General features: G+C 31.2%; 1 protein-coding gene across 3 annotated transcripts in view; it reads left to right on the top strand.

Annotated features, from left to right (window-relative positions):
* LOC106460914 (homer protein homolog 2-like) overlaps positions 1-22,209 on the top strand; it is a 29,137-nt gene extending 6,928 nt beyond the window's left edge. Inside the window, exons 1-9 of one of the 3 annotated variants that reach the window (XM_022387719.1) lie at positions 1,536-1,684; positions 4,359-4,515; positions 12,132-12,263; positions 13,113-13,427; positions 15,620-15,741; positions 16,155-16,311; positions 19,391-19,510; positions 20,801-20,869; positions 21,392-22,209. In XM_022387719.1, the coding sequence (XP_022243427.1) occupies positions 1,614-1,684; positions 4,359-4,515; positions 12,132-12,263; positions 13,113-13,427; positions 15,620-15,741; positions 16,155-16,311; positions 19,391-19,510; positions 20,801-20,869; positions 21,392-21,577 (1,329 nt within the window). In that variant the 5' untranslated portion in view covers positions 1,536-1,613 and the 3' untranslated portion in view covers positions 21,578-22,209. Of the gene's footprint in view, positions 1-1,535; positions 1,685-2,170; positions 2,246-4,358; positions 4,516-12,131; positions 12,264-13,112; positions 13,428-15,619; positions 15,742-16,154; positions 16,312-19,390; positions 19,511-20,800; positions 20,870-21,391 lie in introns of those variants that run through there. The other 2 variants (XM_022387720.1, XM_013920672.2) reach the window with 2 other exon arrangements.
* The last annotated feature ends 725 nt before the right edge of the window (positions 22,210-22,934 follow it).

Raw genomic sequence — 22,934 nt, forward strand, 5'->3', positions numbered from 1 at the left:
CATAAAGAAGGTGTTTGGGGTGCCTCACAAACTCTCCAATGATCATCGTTTCCAACGTATGAACGTTGCTTCGTCTCTTCTGACGCTTAATGCACATGAACCATTTTTGGACAGAATTGTCACCGGTGATAAAAAAAATTAGATTTTCTATGGAAATATTAAGTGACAAAAAAATGGCTCAGTCCTAGACAAAAATCACTTCCTACTCCAAATGCTGGACTCCATCCGCAGAAAGTGATGCTTTGCATTTGGTGGGACATTATTTCAAACTCCTCAATCCACAGTGAAACAATTTTTACAAAAACAATTTATACAAAAACAATCCATATTTCAAAACAATTTATACAAAAACAATCCATATTTCAAAACAGTTTATACAAAAACAATCCATACAATGAAACAGTCTATAATTCAAGGACACCTACATAGAAACAGTTCATACTAAAAGGCCAACAACATAGAAACAGTTAAGGATGTACTTGGAGCCCAAGTCAAAATAAATGGGAAAATTATTTTGTTGAAATCATTTTTACAGTTTGTTCTATTGTACTTAGAAGAGTATTTCATCATTAAGATGCATTTTACAAATCCTGGAATATCCATTGCTGCATAGTTTAATAAAATGGTATCAAGTTTTTCAGCAGGAGTTTAATATCCTTGGAAAAGCAACATAACAATATCCCTACTTCCTACATTAGTAAGCAGTAAGCCATGATAAAGTTGTCTTAAGATGAGTATTGTGAAAATATTAAACAGAATGCAATTAAAAACTTTGCTGACTTAATACTTATTGTCTGCATATTAATAGACACACTAGCACAAACGTTTTTAAGGTAAAATATGTAAAAAGGTTCTCTAAAATATTGATACTTTAAAAAATGTATAGTGTAATTGGAGGATAGTTAAATATTTGAGCCAGCTAGAATACTTGTTTTTGACTAATGTCATATAAAAAGAGACAAACAAGATAGATGAACAATTAGGATGATAATCACTTACTTTACATCTCAGGAAAGGAGGATTTGAGTTTAGTGGTAATTTTGATTGTTGATAAAAAATTATATTTTAAGGAATTTTGATGGATTTCAAGAAATATTCATTTATCAAAACCGATGCAAACACCACTCACCTACTTATCAGTTGATGTTATAAAGTTAAACTAAAACATCACAGCTTTTTAAACTCTAGAAGAAATTATGGTTGGAACTTTGCCAGGTTAGTTCCAATTTATTTTTTGGCATATTTGCATGTATATTTCATGAAATTAAGATTTGCACACAGTCAGTGTAATTCTAGCTATTTTAATTAATTTATTGATGTTGGACACATATTTGTATATTATTGTAAGTGGAAATTTTATATTCTGTACATATTATAGATTGCATAGCTCATGAGAAAAAGGAAAGTGATGTTAGTAAAATAAAATAGACAATCAAGTGTTTGCTAGTGATGTGTGATGAACAATGTATCCCAAGTCATGTGATTATAATAAACGGATACCATCATTATATAAATTGGCAGTAGTACAAAGGCAGTGTCTCATGAATACTCTGTCATATAGTATGAAGTCATAGTTACGTGATGTTACACTGAGAAAACTGTTTAGATTATACATGGCTAGAAAACTGACGAATGACCAGCTTCAGCAGCTTTATATATGTAGTCTTCTTTTTGGACATGAAAGGCAGGTCTATCGCCTTACTAGTATTTATCTGGTTTATACATTAATATCTATCTGTTTTGTTCCTTTTTTGTGTGTGTATATGTGTAATACAGTTTGTTTAACACTTTACAGCTTGTCATTTGCATCTACATTATCTATCATATTTATCTGTGACTTTGTATTTTATGTTATTTTAAAGTATAATTTGAATGTACATACCTGTATTGTTTAATTAACAGCATTTTAATCATTGGTTTAAAGGTAGTGTATCTTTTACGGTTTTGTTGGTTTCTAATTGAAAGATATTTTGCATATCTGTATTTTCTCACTCATTGGTTTGATGGTTGTACAGTAATTTCAAGTGGGAATGTTTTGAGATTTTGTTAAATCACAGAAGCTCTTTTTTTGTGGTGAAATTTTCCATTTAATGATTTTTATATAGAGACAGTTTTCCCATATTAAAAATCAGTTTAAAGTTTTGTAAGATCTAAATAAAAGCTGCATAAAGTGTTTTTTACAGGTCATGGTTATTCAATCACAACCCACTATACCACCTGTTTTCTCCTGCTCATAATAAAACAGGTATTATGTAATTTGTAGTGAGGATTCTGGAATTTGTATGAAGTTATTTACTGTATGAAAATGTACTAGACTAATTCATCATGTTCAAACTTAAGCTCTGTTTTAACATTAATGTTCTTACAGGCTTGCCTAATTGGGATTCTTATGAGATCTTTAAGTTTAATATGTGTTTTCTTTGAAAAATCTTATTGTTGTAATGTTTTGAGAAAGAGATATCTTTGTACTATGTACATTGTAACACTTTTCTGGTACTGAAGTAGTTAACATGTTCATCTAAAATTTGATTATCTGGGAATCATCACAACATATTTCTTTTATTCTATGTTATTATTATTTTTTATTTACTTTTTTATGAACAGATGACAGTAGCTGTTACAATTAACATAAGTCATTGACTTTCTAATTATTCAAGGTGAAAACCTTTATCACTTGAACTCATTTTCATGTGCTCTTAACATAACCTAGCTAGCTTTGAGTTGATGTGCCATTTTGCTGAAGGTACTGTAGCATAAAACCCCAGACTATACCTTTGGGATAACATAAAAAAAGTTTTACTCATAGTTACATGCATTCAAGGGGTGAGGAATTTTTGAAAAAATATTTTTATCAAAGGGATAAAATGCTAAAAAAATCTACTTACCCCTTCCCCATACTACAAAGCACACAAAAACGTAGAACATAACTTTTAGGACTATGCTTTTTCTATGCAGCTTTCACAAAAATGTTATGAAATCAAAAGTAGACTACTTAGTGAATAAACTCATTACAAAATCTAACTATTATTTATTCCAAATTTTACAAAATCTGTTTCATTTTTGGATAAAACTCATTATATATCCATAGGCTTGTTTTTCAATCAAAATGCTGCATATCCATCAATGCAGTACCATTGGCAGCTCAATTGTGTCAAGAATGGCATGTACCACATTTTGTATTTAAGCTATTCAGATATATATTTATTTATATATATATATATATATATATACACACACACACACATACATTTTTATGTATTCTATAATTTCTAATATTTAGTCGTCAGGATTTTACAGCACGGCGTATAGAATCCCCCACATGTGAACTGATTAAGAAATCATGATTTACATTAATGCTGCTACAAACTAAAATAGCATTTAAACTAAATTTAACAATTGGACTGCTGGACGTATTGTCACCAAACATAGCATGTATCCTTAAGTCTCTCCCTGCCAGGGATTGGTAGTCATATTTAACCCTCCTGTACCTTCCCTGTGCACTGAACAGATATGTCAGGTAATATATAGTTATACTTAAAAGTTTTAAAGCTTTCTGTGATTTTATTATGTTATGTATTCTTTTCATAAGCTGGCAGTAAAACTTTTCTAGGTTCCTACCTACTGTGGACAAAAGCAGTGTAATAAGATTGCTGCAATATATTAAATATGTTTGTTAGCCTATGTGGGACTGGGGTTTTGTAAATTAAAGATACATATATATATATATATTTGTGTATATAGTTTTGGTTTGAGATTTACATTTGTAATATTCATGTGTCTGTGCTAAACTTCTACTGTTCAGAATTATCAGGAACTTATGTAGCTCTCTAAAAATCTACTTAGACCATTTTCCAGAAACCACTAATGGTGGGAAAAATAAAGTAAAAACTACTTGTCAAATAGGCATTGGGCAGTGTGAATTCCACCCCTTTGGTATTGCGTATTACAAATATAATAATAAGCATTTATATAATCTAGATAATCAAGGATGAAAACTGTTCTTCTGTGAGTTATTTGAGGGGTTTTCAGAGACTTGTATTTAGCTTTTTTGTTTCAGCTAAAGTTAGAGCTTGATTTTTTCTCTCTTTAAAGACCGTGTTATTTTATTGGCATTTTTCTTTAATGAAAAACTGAGATAACCCAACGTAGTTGTAAGTAATATTGATATTCTCCTTGTTCAATAGAATAATATTTGTGTAATTTTTTCATACATTTTTATGTAGAGAAAAAGTTTTATCATATGATATAAGGTATTGGAATTTTTTATGAATTTAAAATAATATTTTTAAGATTCTGAATTAACAGCTTATATAATTGAATGGTAGTTTGATGATATAAAGGAACTTTTATTTGAACAGGGAGCAACCCATATTCACAACCAAAGCCCATGTCTTCCACATTGACCCTAAAACCAAGCGGTCTTGGATCCCTGCTAGCAGCCAGGCCGTCAGTGTTAGCTTTTTTTACGACTCTACAAGAAACCTATATCGAATCATCAGTGTAGAGGGAACCAAGGTAATATAATATTCAGATTTATATAATTATGATCATTATAATATTCTTCAGTGTAGTTAGTGAAACCATGTTGTGAGGTCATGTACTTTGTTTATTGAGCTTCAACATAAGTTAGTCTGACTGGGCTTGCTAACTTCTTTATTTTTGTTAAATTTACACCTTTTATGACTAAAAAATGCAGATGAGTACAGTGATATTAAATTGTTTATGTAAATATTTAATCACTTTGAACTTTACTGTTAATTTTAAATGTAGATGTTAAAGAGTTTAATGTGCTTTCAATCTTTTTTACTTGCACAGCATAACATTACTACATATACCTGTTGATAAGTAAATATCAGAGGTAGAATATAAGTATTAATTCATTCTGGTTATTAGGTATATTTCTTCTTTTGTTAAACCTTTTGCAATGATTCCCAAAACACATGGTATAATTTCAAATGTTATCCATTATTAATTTTCATTAATGAATATTTAGAGATAAAGGGGCAAGAGTAGAGAAAGTTGAAAATTAAATAATTATGTTTGATTTATTTCAACAACTCCATTATCGTCTCTTATATCAACTGACAGGGAGGTTACTTGCTCTTGAGACCTCTGCTTTCTTGTTCTGAAGCTCCTCCTTTGGGCTTATGGCAACAACATCTGGTTGTTGGCCTTCTGTATTCTGGGAGCTTTGAATTTAGTGGTAGATTAGCTGTCTTACATGGACCAAGTCCTTCAACAGAGTAGTCATTAGATTTGATGTTTCTATGGATTTACTCTCACTTTGGAAGTCCTTTGATGATGCACTTCCCCTCTTTAGCCATCTCAGTCATGATTATTCTGCCCTTCTTTCTATTAGTAATTCTAGTTCCTCTATCTCTTCCTTCTTGGAAGGCACTTTTTGTCAGCCTTGAACATCCACCTTTCACCACAATGGCCCATGCCTTCATCTTCACATGTGGCTTTTGTCTGATACCTTGCAAGATGGGTAAATTTTTCTTGCAGAGTAACTCATTTTTTTGCTTGCTTTTCCTGACCATCCACCAATTTCAATTTATCCCTCCCTTCCTCCAAGTCTTCTGATTTCTCCTCATTTCACTCTTTTTGTATGTAGCTTTATGAGGGTTGTTTATCTGTTTCTGTGATTGCTGGTTATAGAGTGGCTTTGAAGATTCTCTGTCTTTTCCTTGGCCATTCTCCTTTTCGTTCTATGGTTGTTACAGACCTCTTCTGAGCCTTCTTAACCAGTCATATTCCTCTTCTGGAAAATAATTCTGTTTAGTTCTCTTGCCTCTTACATGCCCTCTATTTGAACTTTTGGCCACCTGTTCTCTCTACTATATTTCCTTTTTCTTTTGGTTGAGTGGAAGAGCCCTTGTTTCACCTATAGTGGAGGTTGATAGGAATAGTTCTTCTTTAGGTTAGTGTAATCCCACTGGAATGAGACTGAATGGATGCATCCTTCAATCAGTAGTAGAGCAGGGGTGTTTACCTGGAAGTACCTGCTACACGAACCACCGGGCTATTCTAGAGAATTGTGATAGGCTAAATGGACTTTACATTCTCCTCAGAATGCAGATCTGGAATGATTAATCCCTGCACCTACAAATTTCTTGTATATTGTAGAGCTTTATTTATTCCTTAGCCACACCACACAGTTTGTGCCTTAGATGGATAAGGTCTCCCATTTGGTGATGCTCCCACAAATCCTCCCCCTCCACTAGTTGGTGACACATTCCATGAATTTTCCTTTTCTATTGCTATATTATCAAAAATGAAATCATGTTTTTAATTTCTTTAGCTACTCCAGTCCCTCACCATTTTTTCATGCAAGTTTCTAACTATCTGTTCTGTGGAGAGATGAATAGTGTTTCTGAAGTTAACATATTCCTTACCATAACCATCCACCCTTCCTCCCTACTTCCTGTGTATCCCTTTTGTCTTATCAAGAATGTGCTTTTGGTATACACAAAGTGCTCAAGGGAAGCACTGCACATGGAGGATGTATCAACCTCCTATTGGTGAAGGCTGTATTCTAATGCTGATTGCATCATTGATTGGTGCAGCACACTTTTTATTACATGTTGGTGTGAGGTTCAAAGGCTTGGCACATGTGCAAAACTTATGCAGAAGAGGTGGGCATCTGTCTGAAATACATTTTCAGGTAAGGAAAAGGTGAGTATTTATTCGCTAGAGTATTAGAATTTTACTATGTTATGTAGTAGTACTTAACGTTTATAAAATTGTTATTATAGAGCTAAAATGAAGTTCTCAATTTTTGCTTGATTTTTTTTTCAGTGAAATTTTGCTTATTATATATGTCACAAAGGACACCCATTTACATTCTACTTTACTACACTGTAGAAGATACAGTCTGCAATGTTATAACATGAGTATGGAAAGACAAATTTTTATGTTGTACATATCTGACTACCACTAATATTTTATTAAAAGGTATTTAAGATGCAAGAGTTTTGACTTTCAAGTCCACTATCTAAAATTTAATATTGGTAACCTGCCTGTCTTTCATGTTCCAGTTATCATTCGTATTACAACAAAAGGAATAGCTGCAATCTTATACCAATTTATTACTACAGGCATTAAAAGTAAACCTGTCACAGTCTTAACATCTTGAATATGTTATTTTTATTAAATGATACATTTTAACTTTCCATCTTATTTTACAAAAATTATTAGCATATATAGAGATACAATAATGTGGTACTTGTGTTGCAAGTAAACACTGAATCTCGTTGATTAGACAAATGTAATGATGATAATTTTTTCTTATTCCACCTTTTTTTGAGTGCAGCCCAAAATCTAAAAAATTACTGCAGCCAAGTTATTGAGCAGTGCATTGTTAGTAACTAAAATGGGAACTAAAAGGATTGTTGTGATGTAGGTTATTATTTGCCATCTGGCTTTTTTTGGATTGGTAACAATTTCAAAACTGTTTAATGAAACTTGATATTTCTACCAGTATTGTTCACCAATGTATGCAGAGAAAGTAGAAGTTTACATGCACAACTACCAGCAATGCCTTTCTATCAAAATCTGCACAAATTAGAGCTCTTTTTAACTCACAATTGAATAATACAAAATATTATGATTTCTTTTTGTTTTAGTTTGTGCTGCAAACTAAGAAATTGACATTGTTTATGGAATTTTAATACATAAATTTTCTAGGGAGGATTATAACTGCATATAATGTGTTTAGTTTGATTTTGTAGTTCAAAAGTTATGAATCCATACATGTATCTTAGGTACCTGAGGATCACTAAAGATTGTTCTTTAATATATAAAAAAATTTAATGACTTTTGAGTATCTTGTAAAATTTCTTTAAAATACCTATGTACCAAGTTGTTGTTTTTTGTTGTTGTTCATTTAGTCCTTGGTGTAGAGACCTTTGCTCATCATTAATTGATGTGAATTTTTTAAATTTTGTTTACTTCTGTTTTTTCTGTAGCTTCTTTTGAAGACTTTGTTATTCATGTCTCTGAAACTTGTAGTTTGTCAAAAGAGAGTCAATATCTAGCTTCATTTTTGTGTGCTGCCTTGAGTTGATTAAGAACTAATTAATCATTGCTCTATAACTGAATTCATCAAAACTTTTCCACCTGTGTGAAGAAATACAAAATTTATTGTATCATGAACATCTTTAGATGTAGTTTCAATTTTTCTTATACCTCTCATAATGTAATATTTAATAATTACTTCCCAGCTCAGCAGAAAAAGAAAAAAATACATTAAGATAATTTTTTACTTTTTCATTTCTGTTGCTAAACTTTGAAGTACAAGACAGGAAAACACAATTCATTAGTTACTTATCATTAAATGTTTTCATTATTGTACCTTACAAATCACTTTGATTAGTAAATCAGCTTAAAAAAATAGTTCATCAAATTTTTATGATGACAAGCCATAAGTACTTGAATGGCCCGGCATGGCCAGGTGGTTAGGGTGCTCGACTCACAATCTGTGGTTCACGGGTTCGAATCCCCGTCACACCAAACATGCTCACCCTTTCAGCCGTGGGAGCATTATAATGTGACGGTCAATCCCACTATTTGTTGGTAAAAGAGTTGCCCAAGAGTTGGCAGTGGGTGGTGATGACTAGCTGCCTTCCTTCTAGTCTTACACTGCTAAATTAGGGATGGCTAGTGCAGATAGCTCTCATGTAGCTTTGCACTAAATTCATAACAAACAAACAAGTACTTGAAAGTATATCTCTTCAAAACTTTTCTTATTCCCAGCATAAAAAAAACAATAAACACTTTACTGTAATTCAAGTGCAACACATTTTCTTTCAAAAGGGCAGTATACATAAACAGAATTTAGATTTTTTTATATCTTACACTAGTTCATGTATGTCTTCCAACATATTACTTAACACAAACTTTGGGATCATTTAACTTTTGTTGGTGTGTGACAATGTATATGAAATGTGTTTGCATAAACATTTTGTGAAAATGTTCATCATAAAACAAACAATGTTTGTTTAGCTTTTAATATGTTAACTATGATGAAATTACAAAATAAGGATTTCCTGAGTTACGGTTGTCCTTGACTTCAGTTGAAATAGTAGTTCTAGTAGAGCCCATACATGTGGTTTGTATTTTTGCTTTCTGTCGATCTAAGGACATCCTAATATTACCTCATTTAGTGTTATTTGGGACAATGACATGCATGTTGATACACTACTAGAATATTTAATTGAAAGTGGGAGTTAAAAGTTTATTTTACTGATATAAAGCACAGTCATAGCCATTCATAAAGAAGCAATATGAATATGTTAGGAATTTCAGTTCTCAAAATAAACTTACAAAATATTTAACTACTGTTTCAAGTGTTTCAAGCACTTGCATTGAATTCTGTTTATTACTAAAACTGATTAGAGACAAGTGTATAGTATACAGGACCCATAATAACTCAAATAATGTAAACATAGTTGAACTGTATAAATACATTATAATATTTTTATGGCAAAACCCATGTTTAAATTTGCAAATATTTTGATAATCAATGATTTTTAGTTATTCTGATGTGCTAAAGGCAAAGAGTAAATAATGAAATTTGTGTGTACTGTATGCATTTCCACGAAGGTTTCAAAAATAATATGAAGTAAGCTCACCTTTTAACAGACATATATTTCATATTATTTCAGCTCCAGTATATTGTTATTCTTAGATATCCATAGCATATTGTAATTGGTGTAGTTTTTTGGGGGGGGTTTGCTGTTTTGAAATATTTGTTTTGCTTGTTTTCACCCAAATAAAATGTTTTGGGGTTTTATCTTTAAAAACCACAGACAACAGAGCATTTTTCATGCTTGAATGTGTATATCATATCGCACTAAAAATAATGCAATTAAAAAAGTCAAGAAACACTCAAGTTCCTGTGGCTCCAAGCCATATTTGTTCAAGGTTGGCTAGCTTTAAGAAAAACTAGCAGAGGTGCCACATGGCAAACTGGGCGGGCAATCCTACATCAATGAAGGTAAACAAAAATGACGACAACAGATGATAAGGAAGATGGTATAATGTATCAATTACACCATATATGTTTGAACCAGAGCTTGCAGACGGTAACGTGTCTAATGTTGACACGTCGGCCTAAATGGACAAGGACTGTCGGTTGTCTGATCTTTCTTGGTATGAAATTGCTTCAATAGTTATGTGCTACAATGTCATTAAAGACTGTTTTACACTGCTTATGTCATGAAAGTGGGACAAAATTTACAGCTGTCAGTATGATCACATGGGCGATAATAGAGTAAATTTATAAGTAAATTCTTGTCAATATTTGTTTTTCTGAGTGATGGATCTATATCTAGATGTAGATCTAATATCAGTTGATGGACTCTTGATACCTTATTCTGCACATGCTCTGATTTGTATGCATATGACTAAGTATACATTAGGACTGGAAAACCAAACATAGCTTGGGTCATATTTCAATAATCAGTATTGTAGATCTAGCATTTTTTATGTTACATATTGATATCTCCAATGAAATTTCATAAAAAAGTGTTATAAGCATGAAAAATAAAAAACTAAAATAGACAATTGTTTGTCCATGCCCTTTTTTTGGTAATTAATAGCTGAAAGGGAAATTTCATAAACATTTTGTTTTAGCAGATCTACTAGTATGTTTATAAATCCTGAATGATTGCTGACAATTCTATATTGTACTTAAAACATTAACTAAAACTTGAGCTTACCCTGTATGCCTCTCGTTTTCGAACAGCTTATCGGAAACGACTGTCATCGCTGTTATCAGTCTGTGAACAATAGTGTGATGTGCCACTGGCATGAGCCTGGCTGCTGCTTGCTGTTCTTGATGGATCTCCCTCAAACTTCAGATACACATTGGGCACTGCATCTTTCTTTAGCAACAGTTGTTTGCAAGTCCCATATAAACTTGTAGTTTATTTTCAAATTCTGGTTCCAAAAAGTGTTCACAGCTTACATGGCAGCTTTCAGTCAGACTCCATTTGTCACAAGTTCTATCCAGGCCATGTGCCATTTTCTGTCTGACTTAGGTAGAAACTCTTGCAGAAATATACCCTCTTTTCCTTGGGAATATTTCCACATCCATAAACAACACAGCAAAAAAACATAATTGTTTACATCCTGAAACAACCTACTCATGAATAACTGTATCCATGATGTCTGTAAAATGAAATTTGTCCAGTAAAAATGAATTATATTTCACATAAACAAACTGATAGTTTTCAGTGCACAAAATGGTACACAGAGAGGAAGCCAAGCATGACTGGCCTTGTTTACCTTGAGTGACTTTGATTGTCTTTGATAATAACTGTACAGTACAGGATGTATCATGGTGTTACAGTGTTTGTTGATAGTACATAACGTGAGTTGATCGCACATCTGCTTTTATGTTTTCTTTTTTCATGAATTTATTCATGGCACTACATTTTGCATGTTGTTCGGCTCTTAACTACAAATTTTCAAATTGTGCTATAAAAGGAAATGCAGATATAAAGCCTGTAATTTAGAACTTAAAGATGTTTTGCAGTTTTATGAAAGTAACTATGCAACAGCTCTCATTGCAGAGTGTAGCAATTGCTCATGCTTTGTAGGCTGACTTTGTTAAGAAAGAAAAGTTATAATAAATATAACATATGCTGTGATAAATCCTTTTATTATATATATCACTCGTACACACTGTATAAGATCCTGGAGACAGTCTTTACATAATGCAATATCACATAAGGTACAGTTGTACATTATATGGCTTAACAATTATCTGTTCCATCTTCCATAGTGTTGTTTTGTGTTTATAGTAGTTGAAGTTCCAGAAGGTTTCATAATCCCCAAACTAATACAGAGTGTTTCACAAACATTCTGTAAAGTAGTCTTTGATACAGTGAGGTACCTTATGTACATATTTTGAATTATATAATCGTAATAATTGAATATCTAAAGTAATTGTTGAAACTTATACTAGAACTTTTCAAATGATTGTAGGGTAATAAATTTTTAGATGTGCTCTAGGTAATATATTTGCTTTGGGTCAGACCTCTTTGATTTTATTGGAATAAATAAATAGTGCAGTTTTGAAGATGAAGAGAGGAAACTTGTATTTTTTCTTCTTCTTCAACTTTTAGGCAGTGATAAATAGCACAATCACTCCAAATATGACCTTCACTAAAACATCACAAAAATTTGGTCAGTGGTCAGATATCAGGGCTAACACTGTCTATGGACTTGGGTTTGGATCAGAGCCAGAGTTAAATAAGGTAAGTATTTCAGCAATTTGAAGAAAAAAAGTGTAAAGAATAAAGGTTTTTATCAAAATACACTCTCGTTTTATTCATGTTTCATCAAGGAGTTAGTAGCATACTTTTGATTCATCATTTGGTCTTCCCTGTGTATATGAGGGGTTATAGTTGATGTTCATGTTATCTTGAATTAGTTTTTTTTTCAATTCTGTATTTCTACAGGTGTAACAGGTGAGAATGCTGAAATATGTTATGAAATAGAGGACAATCAGCTAGGATGCAAGCTAAAAATTTTCAAAACCGAAGGAAAAACAAACTATATTTTTAGGGAATAATGAATAACAATGCATCTTATGATATTTTATTAAAACTACCATTTTTATAGTGTGTGAAGTTGTGTTGACACTACAGCATGACTTGAGATTTAAAGGGAAAGTAAAACTTTGTACACCGATGGTCTAATAGCAGCCTGATGCCTAGTTATTTGAAGATTATCTGCTTCATAGTTGAAACAGCTATTCATTGTAAAATACCGATTAAAGGTCTGAAAATGTAATAAAGCCTTGCCCTTAAATTTGTTAGGTTAAATTCTAATAACTAAAATAAAACTAAAAAATAATATAAAAAGAATCACTTTATTATTAATAAACATGAACCTAATAGTAAACACTCTAAATACTATTTAGCTAAAAATTTCATTCAAATTTTTTATTTTTTTTTTCACAAACTACTTGTTCAAGTTTTGGCATTTGAGTACTACAAAACCTGCATTCATATTTCTGTTAGATTGAATTTAAGCTTAAGCAAGAATTTCATCACTCAGAGGTTTGTTCTTCTGTTGTTGTATAATTTTTTTAATTTCTTCAGTTTATAGAGAAATTTCAAGAGTTCAAGGAAGCCACTCATCAGACAGCTCATCAGAAACCACAACAGCCTCAAGCAAATGGCAGCACAAGCACTTCCACAGTAGGAAACTCCTCTCCAGCTGTTGGACGAAACCAACAGAAACCAGCACCAACTGAGACTAGTACAACAGAGGAGCTTACAATTAGCAATCAGGTTGACCAAATAAATCTCTCCTCTTCTTTCCCTGCTGCAACTCATAATGATATCAATGCTCTCAAGTCTCCTCTTGTTGCTCACCAAAGAAGTCAAAGTCTCTCTGGCCTGCAGGCCTCCAAGGTAAAAAATTAGAATAGGAATATAAAGTTCTTTAAGATGCATTAAGTTGGTCTCTTAATGAATGTCTGTTTTGAACTCTACCTATCTGTAAAAGATATGGTTTAGGTGATGTTTTTATATAGAAAATGGAAAGGCTAAATTCTCAAGTGAAAACTTACTGGTCAATATACGAAAATAGTTCACTTTGTCATCTCAAGAATAGAACTGATTTAACCTCAGGATAAACAGTTTTCACTCCTCCCCTCCTTCTTATTAAAGCACTGAATCAATGTAATAGACCCCCATACGTAAGGAATCATCTAAAAATTGAGCAACTTGATGTAACAAATACACCTGCCATTGGAAGAAGAAAATTTAATAAGAGATTATTGTTTCTACTTTAAAGCAAGTAGTACATTAATAATATACTGTATTTTGTTAAAACTTGTTTTGTTTTAAGGACATTTTTGTCCATTGGGATTTATCATTTCTTTTCTGTTCAGTAGTTGAATCCTATCAAAAAAAAGAAAAGTTTGAATTAGATGTAATGTATTGTATATTCCTTATATTTTAAAGCTAATAATTTTCCATTTGAAATACCAGTTATTAAACCATTTTTTAATGTGTAAATTTTTAGTTCATTAGCATAATTTTTTCCTCAGAAGTAAAACCCCAGTTGGCAATATTGCTTCATTCTCATGTTTGACATCATAATGAATATGGTTGTTTTAAAATAAGTTTCTTCTCTGCACTTGTATTACATATTTGCTAAAATTAATATTTTATTAATATTCTTCTTTTGTTGTTTTTTTATCCTACTTATTATGGAAAATTAACAATTTTAACAAAAAAAACAGATATCATATTGGCTGGACAATTATGATTTTGTATAGAGATGAGACTTTTATCAAAAATAAATTACATTAAAAGTTCATATGTAAGAAAACAAGAACCTACATGTTTTGGTGATTTTTTTTTTGTGGATAGCTTGAATGACTCACTTAGATGAGATGTTTGAAAATTAAACATTGCCATGTGGCATTTCCTCAGCCACAAAACATATCAAGAAGAAGAAGGGGTTACTGCATGTGTTATATCATTAAGTAGCTCTAGTAATTACCTGTTGTTTCATATGTTCTGAAACAAGTTTAAAAAGTATCAAGTTGAATGTTACCACAGATCCAAAAATGAGTAAATACAGAGGTTCAGTTCATTTTATCTATGCAATTTTTTAGCCTTATTATATTGTTACTGTTCTTTTTGTCATATCTGGTCATGCTCTATTTGACAACTGTGCATCTGTACAGTAGTGTTGCAGTGTAGTTTCCATTGTGACAACTTCATTTTAAAGCTGTCTTATCCTAAGCACACTGTAATTCATCAAGGCTATGAGGATTGTTGTTTTTTTAGCACTCTTTCCAACAGTCTGATCTTACAGAAATCCATAGGTGCTGGTCTGGCAGCTTGACGAGTATGTCTTCATATGGAATAGCATGAATATTTGTTTCTTTCTCCAGCTGCTTGTTTAACTGGAAGCCTTATTGTGGTGAACTCATGCCCTTTTGGCTCTATTGAGATCATTCTTGATTATGTTTTGTACTGTTGCCTAAGGCATGTTGATTTATTTTGTTACTGTCCTTTGTGTTCATGTATTCTCACCTGTTATAAGACTTCATAGTTTGTTTATTATGATTGGGGTATTTCTTGTTGCAAGGTCTCTTTTTGGATGATTCTGGTACCCCAAATTGATCCATAATCCTTTGTTTTTCCAATGACATTAAGTACAAGGGATATCCCCATCCTGGAGATTGTAAATCTCAAATATAAATATATTTTTATGATCTGAATGTATGAATAGTTTGACTTAATAAGGGCTGTTACATACTCTTTCTAAAAGTTATTAATTTTTCTGTGGCATCACACTACCTACAAAATGCCAAATGGTGTCAGAATGTAATTCTAATACATGTTGCTCAACTGCAATTTTATATTGGCTCTGTTGTCACATGACTTGCTGATTTGCATATTCAAAATTTTTCAATTTAACTTACACAACACTGTTTTATACAAAAAATTTGTAAATTTTTATTGGATAAATTGTTAAACATTGTATTAATTCACAACAAAAGTATATGTGACTTTGCAATAAAATAATAGCTCTGATCCAATATTAAGCAAAGTGTTCCATGTAACTATTATTTTTTAACTTACAGACAGCAGAGAGCCCTAAACATCAACCAAAGGATAGGTCACTTACAGCAAGCCTTCCTCATTCAACAGTTGAAACTCAACTACGATATGAAAATGATAGACTGAGATTAGCTCTTGCTCAGAGGTGAATAGCCAGTCTAGAGCATTCTCCTTTGAAAAAAAAGTGGTTGATATCTGAATATGTATAAAAATAGTTTTACCAAGGTTATAGAGACAGTGAATTTATATCGTAGGATTATTGTGAATAATTCATTAAAAGTTCCTGGTTCAAAGAGGCCATATGTGATTTTTATTACTTTTTTATCCACTTGAATATTTTGGCATATTTTTTACAAATAATATTTTTCAACCTGTTGTTTTCATAATGCTACAATGTGTTCAGAATTCATGTCAGATACTTTCTTTCTTATGGAGGGGTACATAAAAGTGTTTTTAAAATGTAATTGATATGGTGTTTAAAAATTAAAAATGCTGAAATTTTCAGTTATTTGTTTCCTGTTCCTTTTTACCTGTTTTTGCTTATGATCTATCCTGCAGCTCAGCCAATGCCAAAAAATGGGAAGTAGAATTACAGACTCTGAAAACCAACAATGCACGTTTAACAAATGCATTGCAAGAAAGTACAGCTAATGTTGAAGAGTGGAAGAAGCAGCTTCACAGTCTTAAAGAAGAAAATATGAAGATGAAGGCCAAGGTAGATTTTTACATTTTGATTTGGGGAAAGAATTGCAGACTAAATTAAAAGGATTATTTTTTATAATAATTTTATTGTAGAAATATGTTGTCATTTAAAAACAAATGAAACACTAAAACATGGTGATTTATTTCTTTCATGGTGACCCTTGTCATTAAAGGATGATTGTTTTTTGTTGAAATTGCCTGAAATGTTTAAAGCAAATAATAATTTTACCCAAAACCAGTTACAAGAGAATCCTTTGAAATTTACAGTCCAGTACTTATCAGAATGTTGTTTTATGTAAGAACTGATTTCACCAAAACAGGACAGTGTATCTACTTTGAAGAATGAACCTGTGCAATTTCAGAGCAAATGTTCTGAACCTTCCTGGGGATGATAATATGTGTTATAAGGATGGACTGAATTTTCTGTCTGCTAAAAAAAATCTTAGATTAACAAGAAAAGGATTGTTCATCCTTTTATTCAAGTACCACCCATAAAACAATCACCTGATTTGTGTTTATATACAGTGGGATGAAGATTAAGTTAATGTAAGTTTGTAATAAGTATTCCTGATGGTTTGAAATTGATGTGAATCTTTTTAACTTTACATTGAAAATTTTGTGTACCGTTGCAAAGTAATCTTAAACATCATCAAAGCTTTATAATAAACTTGAAAAACTGACCTAGCACAAGTTAGAGTGACTGACATAATGGATATACTGTATCTGTAACACTGAACACCTGAGAGACGTAATAAAAGTAACCTAACACTAAACACTCAAGAAATATCATTATAGTACTGTATCTGTAAATAGATTAATGTTAGAGCAGTGAATGCATGTTTAGGAATTTCTCAACCAAAATAGCTTATCTGTAGAACTGACGTGAATCATCAGGCAGGTGGTAGCACTGCCTATGTAGGAATGACTTGTTTGTTGAAATGGTATTCAAGTATTTCTTCATTAGGTCATCAGAACTTTACAACCATATAGTGTTCCCTTTTATAACAATCTATGAAATGGCTGAATCACAAGGTCAGGGAATCACAGCAAAAATTTTGAATTTAGTGTTCATCTTTCTTCTGCTTTTTTTTTATTACATGATAACTCCAAAACCAAAACAATGTTGTCAACCAATCTGACTGAGGTGACATAGTTTCAAACAGAGTAGCTGCTTTTATAAGTATTATTAATAACTGATAGTAATTAAAAATAATAATTCTATTGTAAAAGATGTTATCATTACCCCCTTGAAGTTAGCTTTCTTACAGAAATTTGGTGTTCCTTTAAAACCTTAAGTACAGGGTGAAACAGGAAATACCAGCCAATAATAGATAAACAATAAATATTACAATTGGAAACTCATTGTATTTAGAACTTGTTTATAAATACAACCTCCCTATGTCTATCGAAACACTGCATTAAAACATTCTACAACACTGTGTGCCTGTGCTATTATGTGTAGATGATGCAACTGCCATCCCCATTATCTTATTTGCATTCTTTTTGAAGTATTGACATTAGCCATCCCTACATTTACTTTTATTTTTGAAAAGTTTTTCTTTACTTGTACAATATAAATCCTACACAGATGTTAGTTATGTAATTTTTTTTTTGTCTGCTTTAGATTTTATGACTGCAACTATATATAAAAATGTATTTTTAGCCAGTATATTGGTAAAAATAGATATATTTGCATACATTGTCCTCTCAAAGATATTCAAATGTTGCCCTGCATAAATAATGATAGTTATCCACAATAACACAGGCTCAAAATGATTGTTCATTGATAGTTGCCTGGCATGGCCAGGTGGTTAGGGCACTCGACTCGCAATCTGTGGGTCGCGGGTTCGAATCACCGTCATACATGCTCGCCCTTTCAGCTGTGGGAGCATTATAATGTGACGGTCAATCCCACTATTCGTTGGTAAAAGAGTAGACCAAGAGTTGGCAGTGGGTGGTGATGACTAGCTGCCTTCCCTCTAGTCTTACACTGCTAAATTAGGGATTGCTAGTGCATATAGCCCTCGTGAAGCTTTGCACGAAATCCAAAACAAACATTGATAGTTTATCATAGATTTGTTACACATTCTGAAACAAAAGAATAATTGATGTCCACTAGTTAATACTCACTGGAATATTTCTGAGTAAGTCTGGAAAATGAATAAAACCTTTTGTCAAGTTTATGTATGGTATTTTATTGTTAAAACCTGTGCAATGCACAAACAAAACCAGTATTTCTATTTCAGACATTTTGTTAAAAGAATTGCATTGATGGAACTTAATTATATGATAACATTGTGTTTTAATAATGAATTCTTGACTGGCAGTAAGATTAGGTGTCACCATGACATTGGAATTTTAGTGTTATAGGAAGTACATGATTTACTGTTTCATACTTGCTCGTGAACTTTAGTTTCCTTTTACCAATATACAGATATTTTAATTTCATTACTAAGTACATTAAGTAAAATATTAAAATATCACATGGAAAACTTTAAATCATGTCTAAAAATAAATATGAAGTATTTTGATTTTAAAGACTTTAGATTTGAGCTTTTATAACAATTACATTCTTATTGTCCTTTTTCTTCAAAAATACATAAATTTTGATAAATGCTCAATGAGAATACTGCTTTTGTGTAAGTATAGTTTGTGTACTTATGGTGTATTTAAATATGTTTCATTAACTTAATATCACATAGATGTATGTGTATAAATATTGATGAATGATAAACTGTGTTTTTGATTTTTGAAGAAGTGACAAGTGGTGTGCATGATTACCTTGAATGTGATAACTGAAAAGTTTTTGCTTATTAATGTTGGTAAGTTATGAATATTTTTGATTCTTAGTTCGGGACAATACCACTGATAAAGAAACATAACAGTACATTATGATGTAAATTTAAAGATTTAAAATTAGTTGTTCTTAATATAAATATTGAATATTTCAAGCAAATAAGGCTTGACACTTGTAAGTGTTATGTAAGCAGTTTTATACAATTGTGTATATGAAGTACATAATGTTTTTAAGTTTTAAACCTTGGATCATTTTATGAATGATTTATTTCACTGTAACATATCTACTTTTGCAGATAGGAGAATTAGAAGGAACAATGGGAGATACCGAAGGAATGGCAGATCTTTCAAAAGAAATAACTAATGCACAGTTTACGAATGAAACACTAGAAAATGAAGTGAAGAAAAAGGAAAAGGTATTTCTTTTGTTTTCATGTAAAATTCTATAACAAAATCAGGTAGAATTATTTATTGTAAGGTTGAAATTTATAATGGATTGCATAAAGAAGATTTCACCATAAAGACTGAAATTAGAAGAATTGACCCTGTTTATAATCATATTTTTTCGTTCATTAATCCAAAGCGCATTCAGTAAGATGTCGCATACGAGCTTAACTTACCTTTCAGTATTTTCATAGTCTCAGTCTTGAAACATTTAGCTTACTTGTTAATTAAACATACATAGAGACCCTTGTTGAATTTATGTGTGATTCTGTTTAACTTGTTATGAGTTTACCACTTTGTGCATCAAAAAATATTAATATATTGTTAGTGTCTGATTTGTGTCTTAGTGGTTAAGGCACTCAACTTGCAATCTGCTGATTGAATCCTGTCATTGAACATGCTCACTCTTTCAGCTATGATGGTGTTATTATGTGACGGTCAATTCCACTATTCAGTGGTAGAGTAGTCCTAGAGTTTGCAGTGGGTGGTGTTGACTAGCTGCTTTCTGTGTAGTCTATCACTTCAAAATTAGGAACAGCCAGTGCAGATAGTTCTCAAGTAGCTTTGCACAAAATTCAGCATAACAAACAAACTTGTTTCTTAACATACAATAATTTTCTAATTTTTCATAAGATATGTTCAATAAATGTTCTATTGAATTTCTTGTACTTAATTTACTGATGGTACTGAGTGAAAGATGCTAGAATATAGTAGCAAAGCAAGCTCGAATCTGTTGTCTTGAAAACTCTTGCAAGTATAGTTGCTTATTGTAATTTAGTAAATGATTGTGATTTATTAGTTGATAAATTAAGTTCAAATACAACAATTAGTAAGTAAGTTGTTTTATTTTTCATGGTGTGTCCATATTTAAGAAAATTTTTACAATATCCTTAATAATTTTGGTGTACTTATTTTCTAAAAACACAAATAACTAGGTCATATATTTTAACGTAATTCCCAAGTGTAATACCTAAATGATATAAAGTATATAAATCAGCCTTTAACTATTGCCACTGGTATTATATCAATATATATATATATTAGACTTTAAACTAAAAGTAAATAATTTTTTCTTTATCTTGACTAAATATTGCTTCATTAATTTTGTTAAAATTTACTTTATTTCTCTCTCTCTCTCTCTTGTAGCTTATGTTACCAATAGATCAACTAAATTTAATTATTCATGTTTTAGTTTATTATTTCTGTAACACTGACTTGTAAATTGTCATTCACTGAATGTATGAAGTTGTTTTTCATTTCAGGAGATTGAACTTTTGAAAAAGAAATTAGAAGAACAATCTGTAAATCAAATGGTAGAAGAAAAGCTAAAGGTATACATTGTTCAGGTTCACATGTTTCTATTTTATTTTGAAGTAGTTTTAAGTATATTTTTTTCACAACACAGAAAGACCCCAAGATTTAGTTATTTTTTTACATCATCAAACATTTTATTTTTAACATATTTAATTATGCATTTATCGAATATTATAGGGTTGAATCAAAAATTGTATACTGAAGATAAATTAAATACCATTAAAGTGTTGAATTTTTATGTTTTGCAAAATCTTTAAGTGTGCGTACATTGAATGAAATGTATGTTTAGACACATAGGTAATTGAAGTGATAGAGAAACTTGCAATTTTGGAGAGAAGCTTTTAGTTTCAAAAATAAAACAAAGTTTTAAAATAAGTCGTGTAATTTGGATTCATTCTGATTGTTCTTATAGTGTCTTGCACATTTGTTTGGTTTCTACTTTTTTTTTAGTGTTATTTTATGGCAAATTGTTAAAATTAATTGATAAATCCTAAGTAGACTAATATTCCTTGTATGAAATGGTGGTTTGGATGTTACAGAGCCTCATCTCAGAAAATGAAAGTCTCAAAACAAGCATCTTTAGACTTCAAGAACAGCTGGATTCAGCCAAAACAGACAATAAAACAAAAAAGGTGGCTTTGGAACAACTCAACCAGAGGCTTATTCTAAAAGTACAAGAGTTTAGAGATATCGAGCAAGAGCTGGCAGCTATCATTAATTCTTGATACAGTTCGGATGATCAATTGACTATGCTGGCAATCATCATTCACTTGGAAGCAACTTTGTATGACAGGAGAAATCTTGTCCATGACATCAAGAAGGCAGCACCAGCCTCTACTGTACATGTGTTGAAACTGTATAGCAGTTTCATGTCAATTTCCTATCCAGTTAAATGTTCACTGAATTGCCCTAGAAACAACGATTTAAAACTATTAAGACGTTGGTTTGTTTATTGGCTAGTTATTAGTTATAAGTGTAAGTGCAATAAAAAAAAGCATTAATTAAAGAAATTCATGAAAATGGTTAAATTTTAAAATAGTGTTATTATTATGAAATTGTTTAACATAGTTGTCAATGTAATTTCTCAGGTGCTTTAGTGAAGAAAAATGTACTAATGTGCATTATATTTGTGGTTATAATATACGGCTGCTAAATGTCTTGTTTCCCACCCACTTACGAAGTATTTACTGGAATATTAGATACATTATGTGTAGAAGCAGATTGGAGTTTTACATTGAATAATAAACAAAACTAGATTTAGAAAAATGTGTTTCATTTTTAGACTAACAGTTGTATGTCCAATTGTTGAAGACTTGTAAATAAAGGCAACTAATGTTAATAAATCTATAGAAATATATATTAATATGTTAAAATGTTATTCATGTTCTTTATTATATTTTCTCTGTTCCTTAACCAAATCAGTTGTGTGTTAGGAAAAAAGTGTCAAAACATCCTTATGAATGTGAAACACAATGTTGATGTAAGTAAATGTATTAATAGATTAAAGTTTAATCCAAGAAAAGTATGCTTAGTACACTGATTAGCATCATTAAACTTAAACATTTTATTATTTATTTTAACATATAACTTGTTGATGCTAATTCATGTTTTGTTATTGAAAGTTCTATCACTTTCACTACTAGTACATGGTCATTTGCAACATGTTTTATTAAATACATTATACTGGGAAATTATCACTTTGTATTGGTATGTAATCATTTGTAGTAAAGTCTAACACTGTGAAGTACATTTTCTGTTTTTCAGATATGTACAACCATCTACTGCATTGTATTCTCTTATCTCTTCCAATCTTGAGCATGTTCTACATATCTAAATTCTGTCATACTGATCATTGATGCAACCTTTTCATTCTTTTCACTATTGTTAACATTTGCAGGCTTATATCAAATTTTAGTCATTTCAACTTGGAAGAAGAGGTAGTTGTTTAAAGAAACTCTACTTGTTTTGTACAGTACTTTACAATATGAACACAGTTTGATACTATCTGGTCTCTCCCAGAAGATATTCTTAAGTGGAATAAACATTCTGCTTTCAAAATGTAAAAACCATCCATAGGTACAC

This window comes from Limulus polyphemus, unplaced genomic scaffold, assembly GCF_000517525.1.
Source record: "Limulus polyphemus unplaced genomic scaffold, Limulus_polyphemus-2.1.2 Scaffold861, whole genome shotgun sequence".
NCBI lineage: Eukaryota > Metazoa > Arthropoda > Merostomata > Xiphosura > Limulidae > Limulus > Limulus polyphemus.